Raw genomic sequence first — 21,526 nt, forward strand, 5'->3', positions numbered from 1 at the left:
CAAGAATATACATCTTAGGCACAAAAGATAGATATGAATATATAGAAAGATGAGGGAAAATAGATAAGGTCTTAAAATACCTCAGAGACATACGGAATATGGCATTTTAAAATGTTTTTATTTTAAAGATTCACTGACAATGAGACAGGTTAACTCCCGGCAACACCCAGTCTACCTCAAGGAGGAGGATGAGCATAAAAGCAGCTCCTTATGGAGAAGGTGTCAAATGTGGCAAACTCTGCTTGGATGCAGGCAGAGTCGACAGCCAAACTCTACTAAGACAGGGTAAGCAAGTCCTCAATTGTTCCTGCCTCACAAACATGTCTGTCAGATGTATTGGGATAGAAGGCTGAAGATGATGCTCCAGCGTTATAGTTTTGGGTGACTGTTCAGGTAGCAAGCTGTCTCTGTCGTCTTCTTACTTGGAAAGCTGCTAACCTGCACTCCCAGTACACTCAGGTAATCAATTTTATTACTTCTCAAGTCTCTGACGGGGTTTAAGACCAGATAGTTTAGTTTTACAGGTAAGAGTTGTTTAGGAGTTAAGATGTTTTTAGGTCTAGATAGATGTTTTAAGTTGGTAATGAGGAAATATGATAGATATTGATTTACATCCAGAATTTTAGATGCACCAAGATGGAAAGATATTTTCTTCAAGGGTGTCAAATACAAATAGCCAAAACACTAAGAATGTAACATTTATATAATTCCTTATTGTGTCATGGTTCTTCTTGCTATAGGCAGTTTATTGTATATATGTGAAATAATATAAATGTATATGTACATAGTATAAATATATTTAATAAAAACACTGAAAAAAGATTCAAGATTGTGAGAAAAGTCAATGAGGATTAAATGAGAAAGTCATTTCCCCCTGTGGTTCTGGTTAAATGCTTATTTGACCTGTAAGTAGATGATGCTTATGCAAAAAGCAGATGATAATAGGAGGGCTTCTTTACCATGGGTATCCGAGTGAGAGTGGTGATAGTAGCTTCCTGTCCTAGTTCCTGGCTCTGTTGCTGTTCTACAATACTGAGCATAAACAAGACAAAGGAGGAGAGGGTTTCTTTGAGTTTACAAAGGAAAGTATTAGGTGAAGGCAGGAAAGTGGAGGCAGAGACTACCACTGTTTACTGACTCCTTTCCAGGCTAATGTTTACTCACATTTCAGTCTGACAGAATTACCTAGATAAAATAATGAGTTTTAGGCTCCTGCGGAATAAAGTAGTGAAAATTAAAATATTGAAAATTTCCTCAGTAAAGAAGACACATGTGACATCATGGAACCAGAGAAGGCAAGATTGCTCCAAGGGGAGTAGAGGAGAGAGACGGGCACCACTGGGCACGGTGGCTTCGTATTTCATCAGGAAAGGAGGTGCATACATTCTCGCTGAAAAAATGGCAAAGATGGCTAGGGTATCATGGCGCATGCCTTTAATCCCTGTTCTTGAGAGGCATACACAGGCAGATGTGAGTTTGAGGCCAGCCTGGTCTAAGATATGAATCCAGGATAGCCAGGGCTCAGTTATACAAAAACAACAACACTAAAATCTGTCTTGAGGGACCACCAGCCAAACAAACAAAAATAAACAAATACCAAAAACCCCAGAGATATCACTCTTGCTTCTGCTTCTGTAGTCACCAAAGTCATTGTCTTTGCCTTGTTGGCATCCACTAAGCTCCCATAGACAATAGTAGGGGCTCGGTGGCATGTGCCTTTGAATGGAAGTAAAACAATTAGAAAACTACTCCTGGAGACTGAACCAGTTCAGCAAAAGCTTTGTTTGCCTCCCAGAGCCTCTGCTGTTTGAAGGCCCGGATGGGTTGAGCTAGTAAGTGGAGTTCCCAGATAACGTTTTGCGCGTGCGCGTTAAGCACGATAAGAAGCCGTGGCCGATCAAAGCTGTTGGACCTAGGCAGTCTCATTGATGGGAGTGCGCGTGTCTCTATTGAGATGCGTTGCTTGGCGACAGTTGATAGAAGTACCTGTGCTGCTTGGACTCTGTCTTACAAGCTCCACTGTGGGTGCTTTCTTGTGGTCCTGGTGGTGGTGGTGGTGGTGGCTCAGGTGGCTTCCTTTCAGAACTACATTACTGTGTTGGTTCTGAGGGTGGCAAAGAGCCTACAGAGAAAGCAAGGGGTAGGGGCGGGGTGACAGGGGCTGGTGGGGAGCTCCACCATGGGGAGGAAGTTCTTGGGCTTCTGTAATCAGGGGCAGTCTTCCTCGAGCTCATCCACCAGCCAGAGAGAGTCCTTCCCAGGCGCTGGGAGGCAGTGTGGGAGTGCTAACAGCTTCCGCTCCCCGAGACAGCTCAAAAGCTACACAGCCTGTGGAAAGATCTACAAGGCTGCCTGCCGGGGTGATGATGCCACGGTTATGAGCAGACTCAAATTTGGGAAAAATGGCATCAATGAACCAGACAAGAACAACAGGTGACTGGGGCTGGGAGTCAGGAGCAAGGGGCAGGCTGGGAGGCAAACAGAGAAAGAAAAGTGTCAGCCTCGCTAACTAGCCCAGAGGAGGACTGTGGGAGGAGGGAACTGCCAAGGCTTTCCGTGGTGCTGTCCAGTATGTCGACGTTGACCATTGTTATTAAATGTCTTGGTCATCAAAGGTGGTAATGTCTGTGCTTGGCAGTTATTCTACTGTTCCCTGAAGGCGAGCCATCAGAGCCTCTGACAGTAGAGAAGTTCACCACCCAACTCGCTTGACAACTTGAGTTCATGTTTTGATATCCAGCCCTCTTCTTTCCTGTGACTGCTTGAGGCACATGTTTCTCACCCAGGCACTATAGTAGGTTGACCCCATGCTCACCCACTTGTCCTTTTATTGTCTTCTTTCAATCCTTCATAGAAACTCAGTTTAGAAAACAGCCACCCTTTCAGATGGCTGAGTACAGCCATGTGGAAAACACCGAGAACCAACGTGGACTGCTCCAGTGCTAACTTTACTCTCTGGAGTCATTTTCAATGGGACTCTCCAGCTGGACTCCAGGATTGTGGGAACTAAGGTCTTAATATGTGTCCCAGGGCAGACTTGGTATGCATGGCTTGTCTTTGAGAAGTTTTGGCTCATCAGGCTGCTTCCTTGTCACTGTTACCCACCCTTTCTATTGGTCAGTGTTGACCATCATCTGAAAATTATACTGTGGCTTCAGCGTATTCCCCTATCTTTTGCATACATTCTTTTGTTCCCTTCATTTTCTCAATCTGGCTATTAGAAAGAAATCACTTCTAGCTGCCATTCTCGGAAGATGGCACCTTCCTTTTTTTTCTTATCTGTGATTTCTGCCATGAACGCATGAAGAAGTATCGTTACACATTTAACGAAAAAAAAATGTTTCTGGGAAGAGCAAATTTGTGAATATTTTACACAAAGTCATTTCTTTTTAAAAATTTTAAAAATTTATTCACTTTACATCCCGATTGTACCCCCATCCCTCATCTCCTCTGGGTCCTAACCTCCCTCCTCCCTTTTCATCTCCCCCTCCCCTAGTCCTCTGAAAGACGGAGCCCTCCTCCCCTACCATCTAACCCCACCCTACCAAATCTCATCTGGTCTGCCTGGTCCCTCTTCCTCTGTGGCCTGGAAAGGCTGCCCTACCAGGAGGAAGTAATCAGTGAGTGGGCAACAGGGTCCTTATTAGAGGTAGCCTCTACTCCCCATATTATGGGACCTACATGGAGACTGTGCTGCCAATTGGATACACCTGAGCATGGGGTCTAGGTCTTCTCTATGCATAGTCCTTGGTTAATGCATCAGTCTCTGCAGACCATCCTGGGCCCATATTTGTTGGCTCTGTTGGTCTCCTTGTGGAGCTCCTGTCCCTTCTAGCTCTTTCTATCCCCCAACTCTTCCATAAGACTCCCTGAGCTCTGCCTCAAAGTTTGGCTGTGAGTCTCAGCATCTCCTTCCATCCCCTGCTGGGTGGGCTCTTTCAGAGGACCTCTATCTTAGACTCAGTCCTGTTCCCTCTCTTCAAGTACTTCCAGTGTCTATTCTAGGTACCCTTCTGAATGAGCATTCTTCCTAGGGTGGTCCTTGTTATTTAGCTTTGTTAGGTCTGTGGATTGTGGTGTGTTTATCCTGTACCTCATAGCTAATATCCTCTTATAAGTGAGTATATACTATGCATGTCTTTCTGGGTCTGGGTTACCTTACCTGGGATGATCTTTTCTGGTTCCATCCTTTTGCCTGCAAATGTCAAGATTTACCTTTTTTAATAGATGAGTAGTATTCCATTGTGCAAATGTACCACAGTTTCTTTATCCATATCCATTCTTTGGTTGAGGAACATATAGATTCTGGCTATTACAAATAAATTTGCTATGAACATAGTTGAACAAATGTCTTTAGTGTATGATGGAGCATCTTTTGTACAAAATAATTTCTTATATCCTATTTGTTCCTATATTTTGATATATTCTGTGGCCACTTAATCCCTTACAAGTAAAGAACAGCTTTTAGTATAAAGCTGTAGATTTATTGTGTAATCATAGCATTATATACACCCAAGATTTATTACATCAAAATATTAAATGTCATCATTGTAATTGCATTTTCCTAAAATTAGATAGCAAAGATGTTTTTCACAGATGCGTATTTTCCTTCAATTTCTGTAACTTTTCCTTAGATATGATTAATAATGAGCACATTCATAAGAGAGATAAGGAAACCATGGCTTCAACATGAAAATCTGTCTTAAATATGCCCATCACTTTTTTTAAACAATAAAAGAAAGAAGATATTTAATGCTAAAACTACTAAACATATATAGTGACTGGTCCCAGAACAAGAGGAAGACAAAAGCTTAGGTTTGAGACAAGGTAATGAGAGAATCAGAATTATTAACTGAAAAGAAAAGAGCTTGTCAAGAAAAGTGAAACATAGAAATAAGAGGAGACTATGAGATTTTTTTAAAAGTTGTATTTGCACATTGGAAAATTTTAGACACAGCAGACATATCTATCTATATATATATATATCCTCTAAGAATGCTGGATAAACACTGAATGATTAATGTAAGTCCATATATGAAAAACCACAATTTGAAAATACAATTTCATACTCTATTACAACTTTATTCTTTCTTGCAGAGTCTACATATTACTGTATTTGTTTCTCATTAGTCATTGATATATTTACTTATATTTCTGGTAAATTTTGAAGTTTGTCCAGAAAATCAATTACTCATTATGAAACTTTATAAAGGTCACACACAAACACCACCACAGAGAGAGAGAGAGAGAGAGAGAGAGAGAGAGAGAGAGAGAGAGAGAGAGAGGAGAGAGAGAACATTCATATACACACAGACACACAGACGGAAATGACTTCTGTCCAAAAAATGACACTAGAGTAAAAAAAATGCTAATGTTGAAGTTTTAAAGTTAAATTCATTGACTCTTTGGTTGATGTAATTTCTTCACCTTAAGTGAAGAGAAGGATTACAGACAGTACATCATTTTATACCTCATATGCCTTGCTGATAGTTCTAATGTTAACCTCAAACATTACTTGACTTATGATTTTTGAGGTAAAATTAATAAAATTAAAAGTAAAACTTCACAATCATTAAATGTAAAAATTTATCTATTCTTTTTATCAAAGTTTATCAGATACAATTTTTCTACTGCCTATAAATGTCTCTCACCCTTAAAGTGTCCAGATTTCCCTACCCTGTGTAGAAAGTTTAAGTAATAGAACTCAAGTCCAACTGAACCTGTGCCTCTTGCCTTCTAAATAATATTTCTGAAATTAAATTGTAAGGAGTAGCCATTTTGAAAAACTCTAGCAGCACCATGTTCGTATTAATTAAACATTGAAACAACAACTTATTTCTTCACATTGTATAAATGTAAACATTGAATGAAAGGGTCCATAGTGTCTCACTTGAGTCCTGATAATTCTTTATCTGAAGATCATAGAAATGAAAGAGTTATTTCTTTTGATATCATTTTGTTATTATCATTTCCTCTTTACCTACCACACTACTCACATCTTAAATTTATTTAAATATTAGGAGTAGAATTCCCAGAATCATTTAGAATATATCATATGTTTAATATGAATGCCATGGCTTGTGATGTCCACCTACACTATGCATTATGAAATCTAAAAAATGCTGTTAAGTAAGACTTAATACATCATGAATTATAAGTGGCACGCTAATGCAGAGTTGTCAGAGAGTGAGAAGAGGTAACAAGCATAGCACCTGTGCACACTTACAGTGCCAGGTACCAGTTGCCTAAAGTGGGAAGCATGTTAGGTTAAAGGCTCTGAGATGTGCGGTGAATTCAAAATCAGACTGAGCTCTGTAGCAAGACCATGTCTCAAAATGAAAATACCAAAACATCTAAATACTGAGCAATTTTGTGGTAGAAACTGTTGTAAATGCTTTGCATGTCCGCTTGTTGAATCCTCCTGCTGTGTCTTATCATCTGATATTTTGAACTACATTTTATGTGTGAGGGGGTTTAGGGACGGAGAGGCTCAATAATGGTAGCAACAGAGTATAAGGTAGGATTAGCATCAAACTTAAGTTCTAATTCAGAAAGGTTGCTTTGGCCAAGAGTGTTGGATAGCTTAGATCAACTTGACACAAGCTAAAGTCATCTGATAGGAGGGAATAGATGAAAGTTATTTTTATAAAACTGTTTTTGTTGCTGGGGTGCACAATACAGAGCAAATCCTTTCATTTGTTTTGCTTTTGGTTCTCTTCAATCTGGCACATAGCTGCTCACTTTTCTGAGCTTTCTCAACGCACATGAGTTTCACAAAGACAGTGGCAACTTCCAGATCTTGCTTCATTTTAGTTATACTCTCTATAAACCCAATTTTGTAAGATGTACTATTGATTTTTACAAAGAAAGGAAGATTTTCTTTGATTTCTCCTGTTGTTGTGAAATATATTGCCTTGTTTTAAGTAAAAAGTAAAAATTGAATTGTTTCAAGTTGATCAAATTGAAATCATCTACATCTCTAGGCTCTAATTTTAATCTTTGAAAACATATATATTATACATATGCACATATGAACTAAATATATTTTCACCTGTTCAGAGATACATATTCTACATTCTATATTTTAGAAATATTTAATATCTTATCACTATGTTACAATAAGATATTCATGAAAGTTCAATCATAAAAATCAATTCAATAAACCACATGAATAATACTAACATATTACAATTCCTACCTATAGAAAAACTCTTGTTATTAAAACTATGAGTTACATATAAATAGATACCAGCCTTAGACATACTAAAGGACACAGTATTTGGGGAGGGAGTAGAGACAATAAGTTTATTTTATTTTAGAAATTTTACTTTCCTAACAGTATAAGAAGCTTAATGACATATTAGTTTAAATATTGACCTATGTTCTTTATACTTAAATCTTTGTCAAGTACTCCATAAAACACAAAGTAAGCAAGCATCAGTTAGTCAATTATACATATGTATATGTATAAGTAAATTGGTTGTGCATATATGTATAACATACAGATACATGACTATATGAAATTATTAATGGCATGCTTCTAACATTTTAACAGAATGAAAGTGCTGTGTTCAATTACATTTTGATGTGGCAATTAAAATTAAATAGATATCAAAATAAAAAAACAAACTGTTTTTGTTTTCCAGTTCCTCTCTTAGCCCAGCTATCACATAAGTAGTTGAGAGTCTTTTATTTTTGTTTGATAATAAGATTCACAACACGGTAATATTGCAGTTATTACTTTAGTCTAAAACCTCTAAACTAACCAGATTTCTTGCAAGCATACATCCCAAAGATGCTTGAGCTTTGTAGCTTTGCTTGCTGCGCTCTCTCTCCTGGTACATGCGGGACGTCTGAGAGCTGGTGAATCCCCCACTTCCTGCTCTCCGTTATTGGCTGTAAGCTGTTTAGTTGGCATAGCAAACATTCGGGGAACAGTGCCTATGCAACACTGAGACAGGAAATTTCAACCATATATGAGGGGGCGGGGCACAGAATTTACCATTTGGATTACACAATACCCGTATGCCTACAAGGAAACTCAAGAATATGTCTCCATAATATCTTGCTGCATGCAAGCCTACAGGGAATCTTCTTAGTTACTGACTACAGACAGAGAACCCAGTCCACTGAAGTTGGCACAATCCCTACATTTGTTGTCCTGAGTTCTGTAAGAGAGCAGGTTGAGAGTGGTACGAGAATGCCAGTCAGCTGGGCCTCTGCTTGGAGATGGCGTCAGTTCCTTTCTCCAGGTTCCTGCCCTGCTTGAGTTCCTGCTCTTGCTGCCTTTGGAAATAAACGGATATGTAGAACTGTGAATAAAATTAACCCGTCCCTCCACAAATTACTATAGACACTGTGTTTTGTCTCAGCGATGGAAATTCTAAGGCAAGTTGGTAACAGCATAGTGGCATATTGCTGCTTGAGGGAGGATTGCGGAAGGGATTTGGAACACTGTCCACAAAAGACACTGAGTGTTCAGTGCTTTGTGAGCTGCTCCATAGGAGCTGGGAAGATGAGGATGGAGGCCTGGCCTGGGAAATTTCAGAGAGAAATGGAAAGACTATCAGGGTCATTTGTCACTTCCTCCCCATGTTCCTTTGATCATGGCATTTCATCACAGCATTTGAAACCTAAATGAGACATCAGGCGTGCCAGTCAACAAGGGCATTCTTATTTCCCAGGCATAAATGTGTCATGTGTCTAGAACTGCACGAAAAAATTCTCTGAAGTGGCTGCCCTAACTAATTGAGATGTGTGATAAGGGCTGATAAATATTGTCCATACATCAGAAGAAAATTGCTCACATGTTAATAATATTTACAATTAGATGAATACTTGTGTGTTTTTACTTAGTCTTGTTAAAATTCTTAAAATGTCCTCATTTTCACAGAACTATTTTGCATTATGCTTGCGCACATGGCCATCTTGATGTAGTGTTTATCCTAATGGAATTGAGCTGTGACATTGATCTCCGTGACAGTGACAACAGCACGGCGCTAATTAAGGTAGATTGTAGCCAAGCATTCCAGTAGGACATGGATTTGATGTTGATGCTGAGAATAAAGATGATCTCAGCTAAATGCACATTATTAGTGAACTCCATGGAATGTTTGTCTTGCTTTCTCATCTTTCCAATCTCTTTCTTGCTATAATACCCACAGGCTTCCCAGTATGAGCATGAAGAATGCATGGCCATTTTGTTAAGACATGGTGCTGATCCAAATGCAGCGGACAACCGTGGGAACACGGCTCTGCACTATGTCGTTTGGAGTAACAACGCCTCGATGGCAAAAATACTGCTGGCACACGGTGCTAACATCAGTATAAGGAACAAGGTAGTGACCACACAGCTTTGATTTCCAGATTATTTGCACTGGAGTTGCTTTACTTTGACTTATTTGCATATGTATACAGTTTGATTCATAGAACCTTACTAAGGTATGCTTATGGATATTTAAAATTTTCATTAGGATTCTGATATACCTCTTACAGATCAACCTCTGAAAAGTTAAATTTAGTATGTGAATACTCAGATCTCACAAACTTAAGACATCTCTAGCAGAATTTGGATTGATGGGAGCTTCTTCCCCCAAACTCTGCTTCCTAAAGTCACTACACTGTCTTTTCTTTCTTTATTTCCCTTTATACACAGAATTAATGCCTCACTCAGTTCAGAAGATCTTTCCAGTTTCCTCGTGGGTACTCTCGTAACTGTAGCCTTTCAGGATTCCATGTTGTCTCATACTTTCAGTGCATTAGATGAGCCAGCATCACAAAGACACAGGGTTTCTACATTAGAAGTGTGCAAACCACCAATCTTTCTGTCAGTTTAAGCCACATGCTATCCATCTCAGCTTGTCTGTTCAGTTCAGAGAGCCTTGGCAACACCAGCTAGCATTTGTAAATAGATGAAATAGAGCTTATTTTTTTCCCTTAGGGCACGAGGCAGAATCCCTTAGAGTACAGGGTGGCTTTGAACCTTTTATGTTGACGTGCATGACACTGAACTTGAATGTTCCTTTCTTCACCTCTGAAATGATGAGCCTATGGACATTTGCCATCATGCCTGCCTGTGAAACCTCATAGTTTAATTTACTTTGACATTCTTTTCCATCTAAATACTTACTGCATTGACATCCCAAGATAATTCAATATCAGTGGAGTAAAAAGAAGTGCTGGATAAGTTGTTCAAGGGCATATTTGAAATTTACTACATTCCATGCTGTATTTTTTTTTATCATGGTATTATTGTAAAGAACATGACAGAAAAAAGTCAGACACTGAAAGTAGCCAGACCCCAAGTCTGAGCAGGTCAATGAACTCCTGTGTGGTGAAAATTGCTTCACATTAGATTTAAACTTTTACTATAAAGCATATTTTTATGCACTTATCTACCACTATAAGATGAAAATAACCCTGTCATAGATTTTTTGTTCTGTGTAGTTTTGTTTATAATTAAATAGTTAAAGAATTCATATGTGAATGCCTTGTAGCCAACCATTCAGAGACCTCACTGAATAGTAGAGCTCATGTGCTTTGCACTCAGTGTGACCCATAGAGACACTTAAGAGTTCTCTGTGAATTGGATGTACATTCATATTTCAGGAGACCTGGCAAGAAAACTGGACTCTGAACTGCTATAAAAAAGAACCAACTCACCTGTTGTCTGAGCCCCTGTGCTTGAGACCGATGTGTGCTTCAGTTTGCTAGGTGCTGACCCCAGTATTCCCTCATGCCATCAGGTTTACTTCTGGGAGTTTTTAAACTCAGAATTGGTAATTTATACCAATATTATGAATTCCATTTTATTTTAATAGTTAGAAAAGGTATTTTAAAGACTTTTAATTCTTAAGAAGTCACACCCCATTTGAATATCTATAAGACTGATAAATTTAATTGTGGGAATATTCAGAGAGCTTATGATTATTGCAAAGATAATTATATTTATATTCAGCATTATTTCTTGAACACACACAGATAGCTTAGTAACTCTCTGTCTCTCTCTCTCTGTCTTTCTGTCTGTCTGTCTCTGTCTCTGTCTCTGTCTCTGTCTCTGTGTGTGTGTCTATCTTAGTCTCTCTGTCTGTCTGTCTCTTTGTCTCTGTCTGTCTCTCTGTCTCTGTCTCTCCCATCCCTCCATCCCTCCCTCTCTCTCTCTCTCTCTCTCTCTCTCTCTCTCTCTCTCTCTCTCTCTCTCTGTAGCCTCTGTTGTTAGGGAACTTTGTCTCTGCTTACCAAATGCTGGGACTAAAGGCATGCACTCCCACACACAGGAGGTTAATGTTTTCATTGTCCTAAAATGACCCACATGGATGATTATAAGACTCTGTATTAATAAACAATTTTATTGTAATTTCTGTTTTATAGTTTGCCTAAAAATATCTTTAAGTAGTAACTAAAAAGGACATTGCGTAAAAAATAAATTTTAAATAGATGTCTACTAGAGTCACTAAGAATTATTAATAAAGAGATTTATCTTCATGTAAGTAGAAAAATCACACACATCCTTTCTTCATAAACCATCAGAGTACAATCCATTCCTGTGTCATTTAATCCACTACCTCTGTCTTAGTAAACAAATTGAAACAGAGTGTCTACCATGGGCTTCTGATAACATAAGTAGAGTCTAATGAGTTTCTTCCTTACCCTTGTGAGAACACTGCTCTGTCAATGCTGAGTCACTGAAACAGTGAATGTTTTCCATGAAAGCACCTTGTAGGAAAGATTAGGCAAGCCATGATATTTCTTCTATACTTGACTTATTGTGCTCAGGTTTGTAATATTTCTCTAACAGCTCAATATGACACTTATGTGAGGCTTGGTATCCCGAGAAAGTAAATATTCCTTAGAATATGGAGAATTAAAACTTGATCTAGAAATGCCATTCATCTTATCACTCAAGGGAAATAATGAAACCATTTACTACTGTAATTTATTCTTTGTAGCTGTAGAGGCAAAAAGACATAGCTCCTATCCTCAAGAAGCTTTGGTTTAGTTTGCAGCAATCACATGACTCAAACACCACGTGAATGCCAGGGTAGGAGCAAAGTTGATACTCATGCTTGAACGAGCGTCAAGAAATGGCTTTCTCCGGCAGATCCTGGCAGGTTGAGGCTGTGCAAAGGGAAGAACAGTGTACATAAAAGCAACAGGGGTGGTGGTGGTGAGAAGGGCAAGGCTAGGGCTCACTTCACCTCAGAAGACATGAGCTCTACGGTATCATCCAGACGACTTTCTGTTACCTGAAACATTCAAATTCTGAGAGTTACAAGTTATTCTTTTCTACAGGACGGCATCTCACCACTTATACTGGCTTTAACAGAAAACAATAAGGACCTGGCAAAAATTCTAGTTAATCAGAGATCAAAGCTAAAGGAAGTTGATGAGCTGGACAGGTAGAGTTGTTAACTCTTTTGTTTTTATGTCTTTTGGTGTTCTCTATTGAGTACAATCACTCAAGCCTGGATCATTAAATTGGTATGAAAGACAAATACACGTACTTATTAGGATATCAACACATAGTTCAAATTAGATTGAGAACCAATTATCCAGACTGGGCTACACAACAAAGAAAATAATAGAATTCGTGTTACTTTTTAATAAAGTCCAAAGAGTATTACTCATAATCTTATGTTTTTACATTAATGTTTCAATATTACATGAAGATGTTTAATAGTGGAGTTTTTAAAGTACAGGCTTTGAAGTATACATTTTAATATTTGATTGAAAATGAACAGTTTAAACATTTTTTAATGTGTCACCCTTTTTGCTTGTATTTTATTATGTTTCTTTTTTAACATATACATTTATAGTATTACACATGAATAAAATAAACTACAGTCAGCAGGAAGAACCATGAGACAATTAGGAATTTATATAAATGCTACATTCATAGTGATTTGGCTATTTGTATTTGGCAAACTTGAAGTAAACATCTTTCCTATCTTGTTGGTTCTAAATTTCTGAATGAAAATTCATTATTTATCATATTTCATCTCTATTAACTTAAAACATCTATCTTGCTCTTTTAGTTAGTTTGGCTAAGGGTTTGTCTATCTTGCTGATTTTCTCAAAAATCCGCTCTTGGTTTTTGATAGCTCAGTAGTACACCATCGTGTAAATGAACCATTTATCCATTCTTCAGTGGAGGGACATTTAGGCAATTTAAGAGCTGGCGTTTGGGATCCCGTGGTTGCAATGTGGCTACTTAGGAACCCAGGAGCTCTTTCTGTGGTTTTCCTGGGAGACCTATGATTATATCTGCTTTTGATCCTGACTGTGGGGTTGGCTCAGTGCTAGATCCCACAGATGCTGGTGATTTGGCAGTCCCCAGCTAGTTCTGTGCCCTAGGGAATTCAAGAGCTGCCCACCAGGCAGGTGTGTGGTGCTAGCCTTTGGAGGCTATGCACCCGTTTCTGTGGTGACCAGGGACTTTGTGGTTTTTCCAGGGGGCCAGAGGCCAGACCCACCTGTGCTCTACAAAATTTGGATCCCTCTCACCTGTGGGTCACCAGTGTTAGTGTTTTGTGGTTCTCAGATCAGTCCTTAGGTTGTTGAATAGTCACTGTTGTCCTGATCAAACAAGGTGTTGTTAGGAAGAAGAAAAGAAGAAGAAGAAGAAGAAGAAGAAGAAGAAGAAGAAGAAGAAGAAGAAGAAGAAGAAGAAGAGCAACAACAACAACAAGAACAAGAAGAAGAAGGAGAAGAAGAAGAAGAAGAAGAAATCCTCTTGGTCATTTAACCTATCTTTATTTCAAGAATCTGTGCCTTTATAGATCATATAGGTTGAGAAGTTATATGTGAAAACCTCTAGGGAAAACCTCTAGAGAAACATTGGTTAAAAACAAGCAGGAGTCTGCTTCTCCTACACTCTCTCCACTTTATTGCCCACCCAGGGATGGTTTACTGTTTGCTAATTTATGTGGACCTCGACGTGTAAGACCTATATAAAAAAGCTAAATGTCATTCAAAAATTTAATGTTTTTATAACCCCTGAGACTTCTCTCAGAAAATATCATATCCATTTGTTCTTTAAATTTCTACATTTTATCTTGAAAAACTTTCAACTGTTTCTTGAGACTAACTGTACATCTTGGACAAAATGAACTTGTGAGTTATTTTTACAAGTATGCTCTGAACTGAAGAATGAAGATGGCTAATTCTGAGTTGCATAGCTTAGATCTGCAGCAGGGAAACTAGGTGGTACACCTCTCTGCCTTGTGCCTTAGTCACAGGCTTGTTTCAAGTCAGGTAGCAAAATTATGTGAGTCATTAATGTGGCATCAGTGTAGCCTTCATGACCATGATTTACAGATTTTTCTCTTAAGCTCTGCCAGTACATTGATGTCATTCTCTTAATTAGAATTGCAAGTGATGTTTTACTGAATATTTCATGTGTGGAGAGAAGTTCGGGCAGAACACGATAAACTAAAGCTCATTTATAGGAGAAATGAAATGAAATGGCATCAGTGTAGAAACCTCATTTAACACATAGTAGCACAGTGCACAACAGTATTTTAAAGAAAAAAAAACTCAGTCCTGTCTGTTGCATATTTTTCCTCTGAAGGAAGTCCATTGGATCCAATGCTTGTGGTTTCAGTCATTCATTTAAAGAATATGAAGACAAGGTAAAGTTCTTTTTTTATGAGTTAATTTTCTTACCTCTGAAACATGTTTGTGTGGTATTTACTTACCTGTCACCATTTTATTTGGATACTTTGTATAGAAAAAGTATTTCATGAAACCTTGGCTGATTTTACTTTCCTGGCATAAGATTCTTGTGCTCTGAGCTATTTATGTGGCTTTAACTACTTCACCTGTGCTCTTCTTTCTGTTTCTTTTTATTTAGCATTTATTAATTCTGCCTTTTTTGTCCAGAAATTATGAATAGTTGCTTCTATATCTGAATCTTTCTTTGATTCTTCTGATTCACTATATTTTTTTTCAATACTTATCTGCCTAAAACAATTTGGTTCTCAGCCAGGTGTGTTCATGCATCTCTTTAATCTCAGCACTCAGAAGGAAGAGGTTGGCAGATCTCTGAATTTTGAGGCCAAACTGGTTTACAGAGGAAGTTCCAGCAGAGCCAATGCAACACTCAAAAAAAACATTGTCTGAAATAAACCGCTCACCCAATACTCCAAACATTTTAGCCCTTAAATTTACATTGCCCTGGTTATTTGTACATGAGAGAAAACATCGTCCACATGTGAATTTGTACATGATGGCATGATGAGACGAGTATCTTATGTAGATAGTACTTATCCTCAAACAGATTTTACTGAACAGTTGTTAGGGGAAATTATTTACTAAAAACACATTAATAATTCATTCTTTGAGACATATATAATAATGGTTATGTTTTCAATTATAGTCAGTGAAGTCGTGAGTGACATATAAAAGTATAGATGATTACTTTATGTAATTTACTATTTCTCCCCATTTTGCCCATTATGAAATTTTCAGTAACAGACAAAGCAAAAGATTTAAATAGGAATAACATATTTTGAGAGTAAACTTGCCAGATAATCTCATTTTAGGCTTTAGAGCCAAAAGAGCTCAGTTGTAACGGCCGTTAAATACAGATACTGAAGAGTCACAGTAAATCCACGCAGGGGAAGACACGTGTATATTTCCTGAGAACACTTTAGCACAAAACAGGACTGCAAAGCTTTGTTCTGGCCTATGACTAACATCTTCATCTCTCTTTTAGTACCAGAGGGTAATACAGCTACTTATAGAAGATGCAAGAACAGAAGAGATGCAAGATCAGTTACAGAGGTACAATTTAAAGAAATATGACAAGGAATCTGAGCAGCCATAAAAGAAATAAGCAGTGTAGTCTGAAATGATGTCAGTTCTGATAAGTTCACTTGTGTGATGCCACTGAGAAATTTCTGCCTGAATTTTTTTGAATCATGTAGCTTTTTGCTGAGGTGGAGCTCAGCAGCATAGTGCATGCTTTGCATGTTCAAGGACCACATGTACAAGGTTAGACATGCATACCATTAACTTTAGCTCATACTTTGCTATGTGGGTAACAGAATCCAGCTCAAACAATGACACTTACTAAGCCACTCAATGTGACAATTTTTAGAAACATAAGATTATATCAGAGACTCTGTGTTATTTTAAAAATTGATCTGTGAGAATAATTGTTTTAACATATAACTTGTAGACTCGAAATTGAAAACCCCAAGCTAAGAAATAAAACAGAACATCACACAGAAGAAACAGAACAGTTTCAGCCGACCTTGCTTGACACAAGTTCGGTAAGTCAGTCATACAGATATACACATGCTAGCAAGATGTCAATACACTTAAAATATATGAAAAAAGTTAAAAATAATATCAAACTTTCATCCAAGGTCACAGAAAATGCTACGAAGCACAAAGCCAACACGGTGCATGAATCAAAAACACAAAATTACAGTACTGCATCTCCTGTTCAACAAAGACAGGATGGAAAAGCTGAAGAGCCACAGACTCCTGTTGAGGAGAGCCAAGTTCATGACGGGTAAGGCCCTGCTGATATTTATCAGGCCCATGTTACTCTCCACGGAAGCTCATTTGTATGACGTCTTATGTCATTACTTCTTAAACCTGGGACACCCAGTCTTTCACAATCATAAGATGCTAATGAACAATCAGATATTATAACTTCCAATTCTGCTGACAGCTTTTAATACAAAGAAATCCATGGTTGCAAACGTGAGGATAACGCATTGAAAGCAATCTTAGTAACTGAAATCAATGAACAGAATTTGAAGGGTAATTCAGTGAAGCATGTGTCAAAACTTCAAATATTTAACTCTTTTACCTAATTCTTTATGCTTGAAGGAGATATTCTTAGAAAAAATTACTTGTGAAGACGTGCACATGATGTTAGAGACATTCATGTGCTTTATATCTAACATACTACAGATGAATGTACCTATCACATGGACATATCATGTGCATTTTAAGGATGTATAACATACACATTAAACATATTAATTGCATTATGCTCCATATGCATATATGCTGAGTATATTGCTATCTATGGTGAAATCATAAATATTCTTGAATCTCTAAACAGTCATCGAAATGTTGAACTTGTCACATTCACAAAATAATGTATTTTAAAGTTTCTACATGAAAGTCTTTAGACTATAGTAGCAAGTTGTCAGATTGACACAACAGAGAAGAGCATATTTATTTAATTTATTGTGTGTTAATGTCTAAATATTAGGAATCTTATATTAGGAGATTTACAGTGGACAAGGAACCTATTCATATCCACATCTCTGTGGTAAGAGGTTATTTTTCAGGTGGAATATTTTCATCTAATTCAATAAGAGAATTATGACATAAAAGATGAACTGTCACTCATCACATTTAAAAATTAGAAAACCCTATGTTTTCAGATTGCCCATTATCCAAATTTGCCAAAAATGGCTTTATGTAAAAATAAAAATCATATTAACATTCATTTCAAAATTATGTAATAAAAGTAGAATTCAATTACTCATTAAGGGATTCCATAGTATCATCATGAGAAGCTATAATTAAATCAGAAGTGAAAACCAGTGGTCTAGATGCTACAGAAATGGGGAAGCTTTGGTTGTAAATGATAGAAAAGCAGCTGATGTTTTACAGTGTATTGACAATATAGCACAGAGTTATTGGTGGGGAGGTTGCAAAGTTCTAAGTATAAAGGCTTTGACTCCTTGCATTACTTTTGTCATTGACATGTATCTTGTCTCATTATTTGTTGATAGTGTCAATGAAATTAAATAGCAAATGAGATCTATTGAATAACATTTATAAAATATGTTTAATTTACTGAGTGGGTGTCCAAAATTGCCTAGGTATAAAGTGTTCTTGTGGTTATCCGTGTATGTATATGTTCATGAATGTTGAGGCCAAATGACAATCAACTGTCAAACCTCAGGCTCATGCATCCTGTTGAGTCGGAGTCTCTCATTTGCTGTATTTGGCCAGGAAGCTCCAGGGATTTTCCTGCTTCTGTCCCAACAGATCTGTGATTACAAGTGCTCATGGCCATACTCAAGTTTCTAAAAATATTACCCTTTAAAGCTGTGTGCACATGTGTGTGCATGCTCATGCCACGGTGCGTGTGTACATCAGAGCACAACTTGTGGGAGTCACTTTTCTCTGTTTACTGTGTACATCCTGAGCATTGAACTCGGGTCTTCAGGCTTGGCCATGGGCGCCTATAGAACTGAGCCATCTCACCCGGCCACACTTGGCATTTTAATTTCCATTGGAGGGTTGAATCTAGGGACTCAGGCTTGCAAAGGGAAAACATTACCAGCTGAACAACCATTGTCTCCAGCCTTTAGTTTTGGAAACAAATAGTTCAAGATAAGCATGGTGTGTGTTTTCATTTTGTTTTGATTTTGGTTTTCTGAGCCAGTGTTTCTCTGTGTAGCCTTGGCCATCCTGGAACTCACTCTGTAGATCAGGCTTGCATTGAACTCAGAGATAAGCCTTCTTGTGCCTCCTGAGTGCTGCTTGGTTCGTAATTCTTACACTAAGAAAGCTGAGGCAGGAGAACTGGAAATTTTGGCTACACAGACACTTTCTCAGGAAAACAAAACAAAATAACAAAAAATTTGGTTTATGGTCATCCCACACTAAGAGAGCATTTTATCTGATCTCAAAAGCCAAGCAAGGTCACACTGGGTTAATAGCTGGACAGGGCACACCCCCAAATTATCTGTGATCCTATGTTATTAGTTATAATTCTAATAAAATAAAATGATGGTATGATTATCTTCTATTATGTAATTTAAAGTAATGTGAAGATCCTTCTTTTCCTGTATACAGTTCAACTCCCTCATATTAAGTAATTGTCATTGAAATAGCCAATACATTTTAGGAATAGCAGAAAATAAACATAATTTGTGTTTAATATATTTAACATTTTACTGAAAGGATTTTATGTTTTTGTAGGTCCATAGAGAAAAGTTCCAGTGTAAAGAACAAGGTATGGAAAGTAAATTTAAAATATAATTATTGAAATATAAAGTCAAACCAATGCATCATTAAGCTAAACTTATATTATCAAATTATATTTGATTTGATAAACTTATATTATCACATTAAAAAGTTATGGTTATTTTAGTTATATTAAGACACTTCTAAAATTCATGAAGAAAGAGTAGCCACAGTAAAGCTATTTTCTATGAATCATGTTTATATATTTTCATTGTTTGTATAAGGTCTTCCTATGAAGTCTGACTGTCCTGAGCCTCAATATGTAGACCAGGCTGGCCTTGAACTCACAGAGATCCAGCAGCTTCTCTCTCTTCAGTGCTCAGATTAAAAGCATGCACAACCATACCTGACAACCTTTGGGCTACCCTTAAAAATGGATATTTACCACATCTTAAGATTCAGTGTCTGGTATAAATCTGAAATTTCTTTTCCTCACTTCCTAGGTCAAAGAACCAGTCAATCACATGTTTGACCCAGCTGAACTAAGCTCACCATTGGAAAGAAAGGCAGAGGACAGTGAGGTGTTCGGCTTTGACAGTCTTTTGGCTCTTACAGAATGTCTCAAGAGGCAGCGGGAAGGTAGGGGTTTTGCGTGCGGCCTCTGTGTGTGCTCTAGTGATGGGTTCACACGCTGCTTTGCGCTGCCTGGTAGGAGAAGGGAGTATTAGAGTGCCGTTCATGTCACAGATGTGTTTGACATCAAAGAAGAGAGAGAACTAGTCTCAGCAAGTGTTGACACCGAGCTCCAGTGAGCATGTGCAGTACAGATAGCCTGCTCATCCACTTTGCTTCAGTCCTGTGCTCTTCCTAGATCGTGTCTTCATCGTCTCTGAGTATAGACTGACATTGGACCCGTTTTTCCTGCTACTGCAACTCACTTCTGGAAAGCATAGCATCCTTTGGGCCCATTATTAAAAATTTCCTATGAGAATTCCATACATGAATACTACAGTACCTTCATTGAACCCTGTCCCCATTTCCCACCACCTGCCCATGCCGCTGGTGTCCTCCGCATGCATTGAAATGCAGGCCTCCCCTTCTTTATTACTGTTCAACACACACACACACACACACACACGCACGCACGCACGCACGCACGCACGCACGCACGCACGCACGCACACTATACTGAGTCCATTTGGTGAAGCTGGTATGCTCATGTGTAAAACTGACAAGTTTATATTGTGTGACTAATAAAAGGGCTCGTCTCTAGAGAAAACTCATTTCCCACTCTCTCGGCAGCCATTGATTTCCTTTAGCTCTTCCTTTAAGGGTGCGGCCTTGTGGGACTTCCCTGTCGGTGTTTGCATGTCAACTAGTACTGTCCTTTTGCAGGTCTTGTTTAGGCAACCGTAATGCTGAGGTTTCATGGGGGGGGGGGCAGCATTCCTGCGTTGCCTGGAAGACGTTATCTATCTTACAGCAGGCATCCTAGCCTTCTGGCTCTTACCTTTATGCTCCCTCTTTTTGGCAATTTTCTATGAACCTAAAGTGTAGCTGTTGCATTGTAGATATATCAGTTTGGAATGTATACTCCACAGTCACTTGCTCTCTGTATTTTTACCAGTTGAGGATCTTTGTTAACAGCTACTATGTGCTGCAAATAAGCTTCTTTAATGAGGGGTGACAGCTAAGCTTAACAGTGGGTAAAAAGGCACATATCTAGAAAGCAATGGTAGCTCTCTTCTAAAGGATGACAACCATTCTACCCAATGGGTAGTTGTCTGTATTTCTATCTCCAGTCATAAATTCTATCTTATTGAGCAGGCTGAAGTTTAATCACACCCCTGTTTGATTATCCCTAGAAAGACGTCTAGTGTTGTATCCTTGGGGCTGCCTTGGCAGGCTGTATTCCCTAAGCTTTGAAGCTAGGTGGGGCTATCGATTGCTTTGCTCATTAGGTTGCTTGTGCCGGATACTCTGATACTATCAGAGCTAGTCTTTAGGAAGGAGACCTTAGGGTTAGCTCCATCTCACTTTCTCCGCATAGTGTCTGAGTCTTTGGTAGGTTCTTACCTTCAGTCACTGGAAGGCAGCAAGTCAAGGGTAATAGCCTATATTGCTTTAAGATCCTCTTGTATACTGACCAACAACTCAAAGGTATATTTTATTTTTCTGCTGCTATTTGTTAGGTTTTAGATAGACTACAGCTTGTTGGGGAAGCCTTTCATCTTATTCTCTCTCTCTCTCTCTCTCTCTCTCTCTCTCTCTCTCTCCATATATATACAGATATACATAAATATAAACATATGTATATGTATTTAATATAGTGTATATTTTACTATATAACATATATGTATGTGTTTGTATACACATAGAGTAACATATGTATATTTGTGCACTTTAAAATACATAAAAATGATTATTCCTGTCTTTTTCAGACATCATTAGTATTATTTATCTCTCCTTCCTTTCTCCCCTGTGTTCCTTTGTTCCCCAGCCCATGGCTAAAGTAACCCTATGTTTTCCACCTATCTCTTTTCCTAGCACCCACATATTACCATCACCTTCTCCAGAACTT

At 38.1% G+C, this 21,526-nt stretch overlaps 1 protein-coding gene across 2 annotated transcripts in view; it reads left to right on the top strand.

Annotated features, from left to right (window-relative positions):
- The first annotated feature begins 2,120 nt into the window (after positions 1-2,120).
- Positions 2,121-21,526, top strand: part of LOC311598730 (uncharacterized protein) — a 55,877-nt gene continuing 36,471 nt past the window's right edge. For both annotated transcript variants that reach the window (XM_084784044.1, XM_084784045.1), the window contains exons 1-10: positions 2,121-2,433; positions 8,894-9,008; positions 9,165-9,338; positions 12,292-12,398; positions 14,570-14,630; positions 15,716-15,783; positions 16,181-16,274; positions 16,371-16,519; positions 18,961-18,994; positions 19,449-19,584. In XM_084784044.1, the coding sequence (XP_084640170.1) occupies positions 2,180-2,433; positions 8,894-9,008; positions 9,165-9,338; positions 12,292-12,398; positions 14,570-14,630; positions 15,716-15,783; positions 16,181-16,274; positions 16,371-16,519; positions 18,961-18,994; positions 19,449-19,584 (1,192 nt within the window). In that variant the 5' untranslated portion in view covers positions 2,121-2,179. The remainder of the gene's footprint in view (positions 2,434-8,893; positions 9,009-9,164; positions 9,339-12,291; positions 12,399-14,569; positions 14,631-15,715; positions 15,784-16,180; positions 16,275-16,370; positions 16,520-18,960; positions 18,995-19,448; positions 19,585-21,526) is intronic.

This window comes from Acomys minous, assembly GCF_964271855.1.
Source record: "Acomys minous genome assembly, chromosome: 5".
In the NCBI taxonomy this organism is placed as follows: Eukaryota; Metazoa; Chordata; class Mammalia; order Rodentia; family Muridae; genus Acomys; species Acomys minous.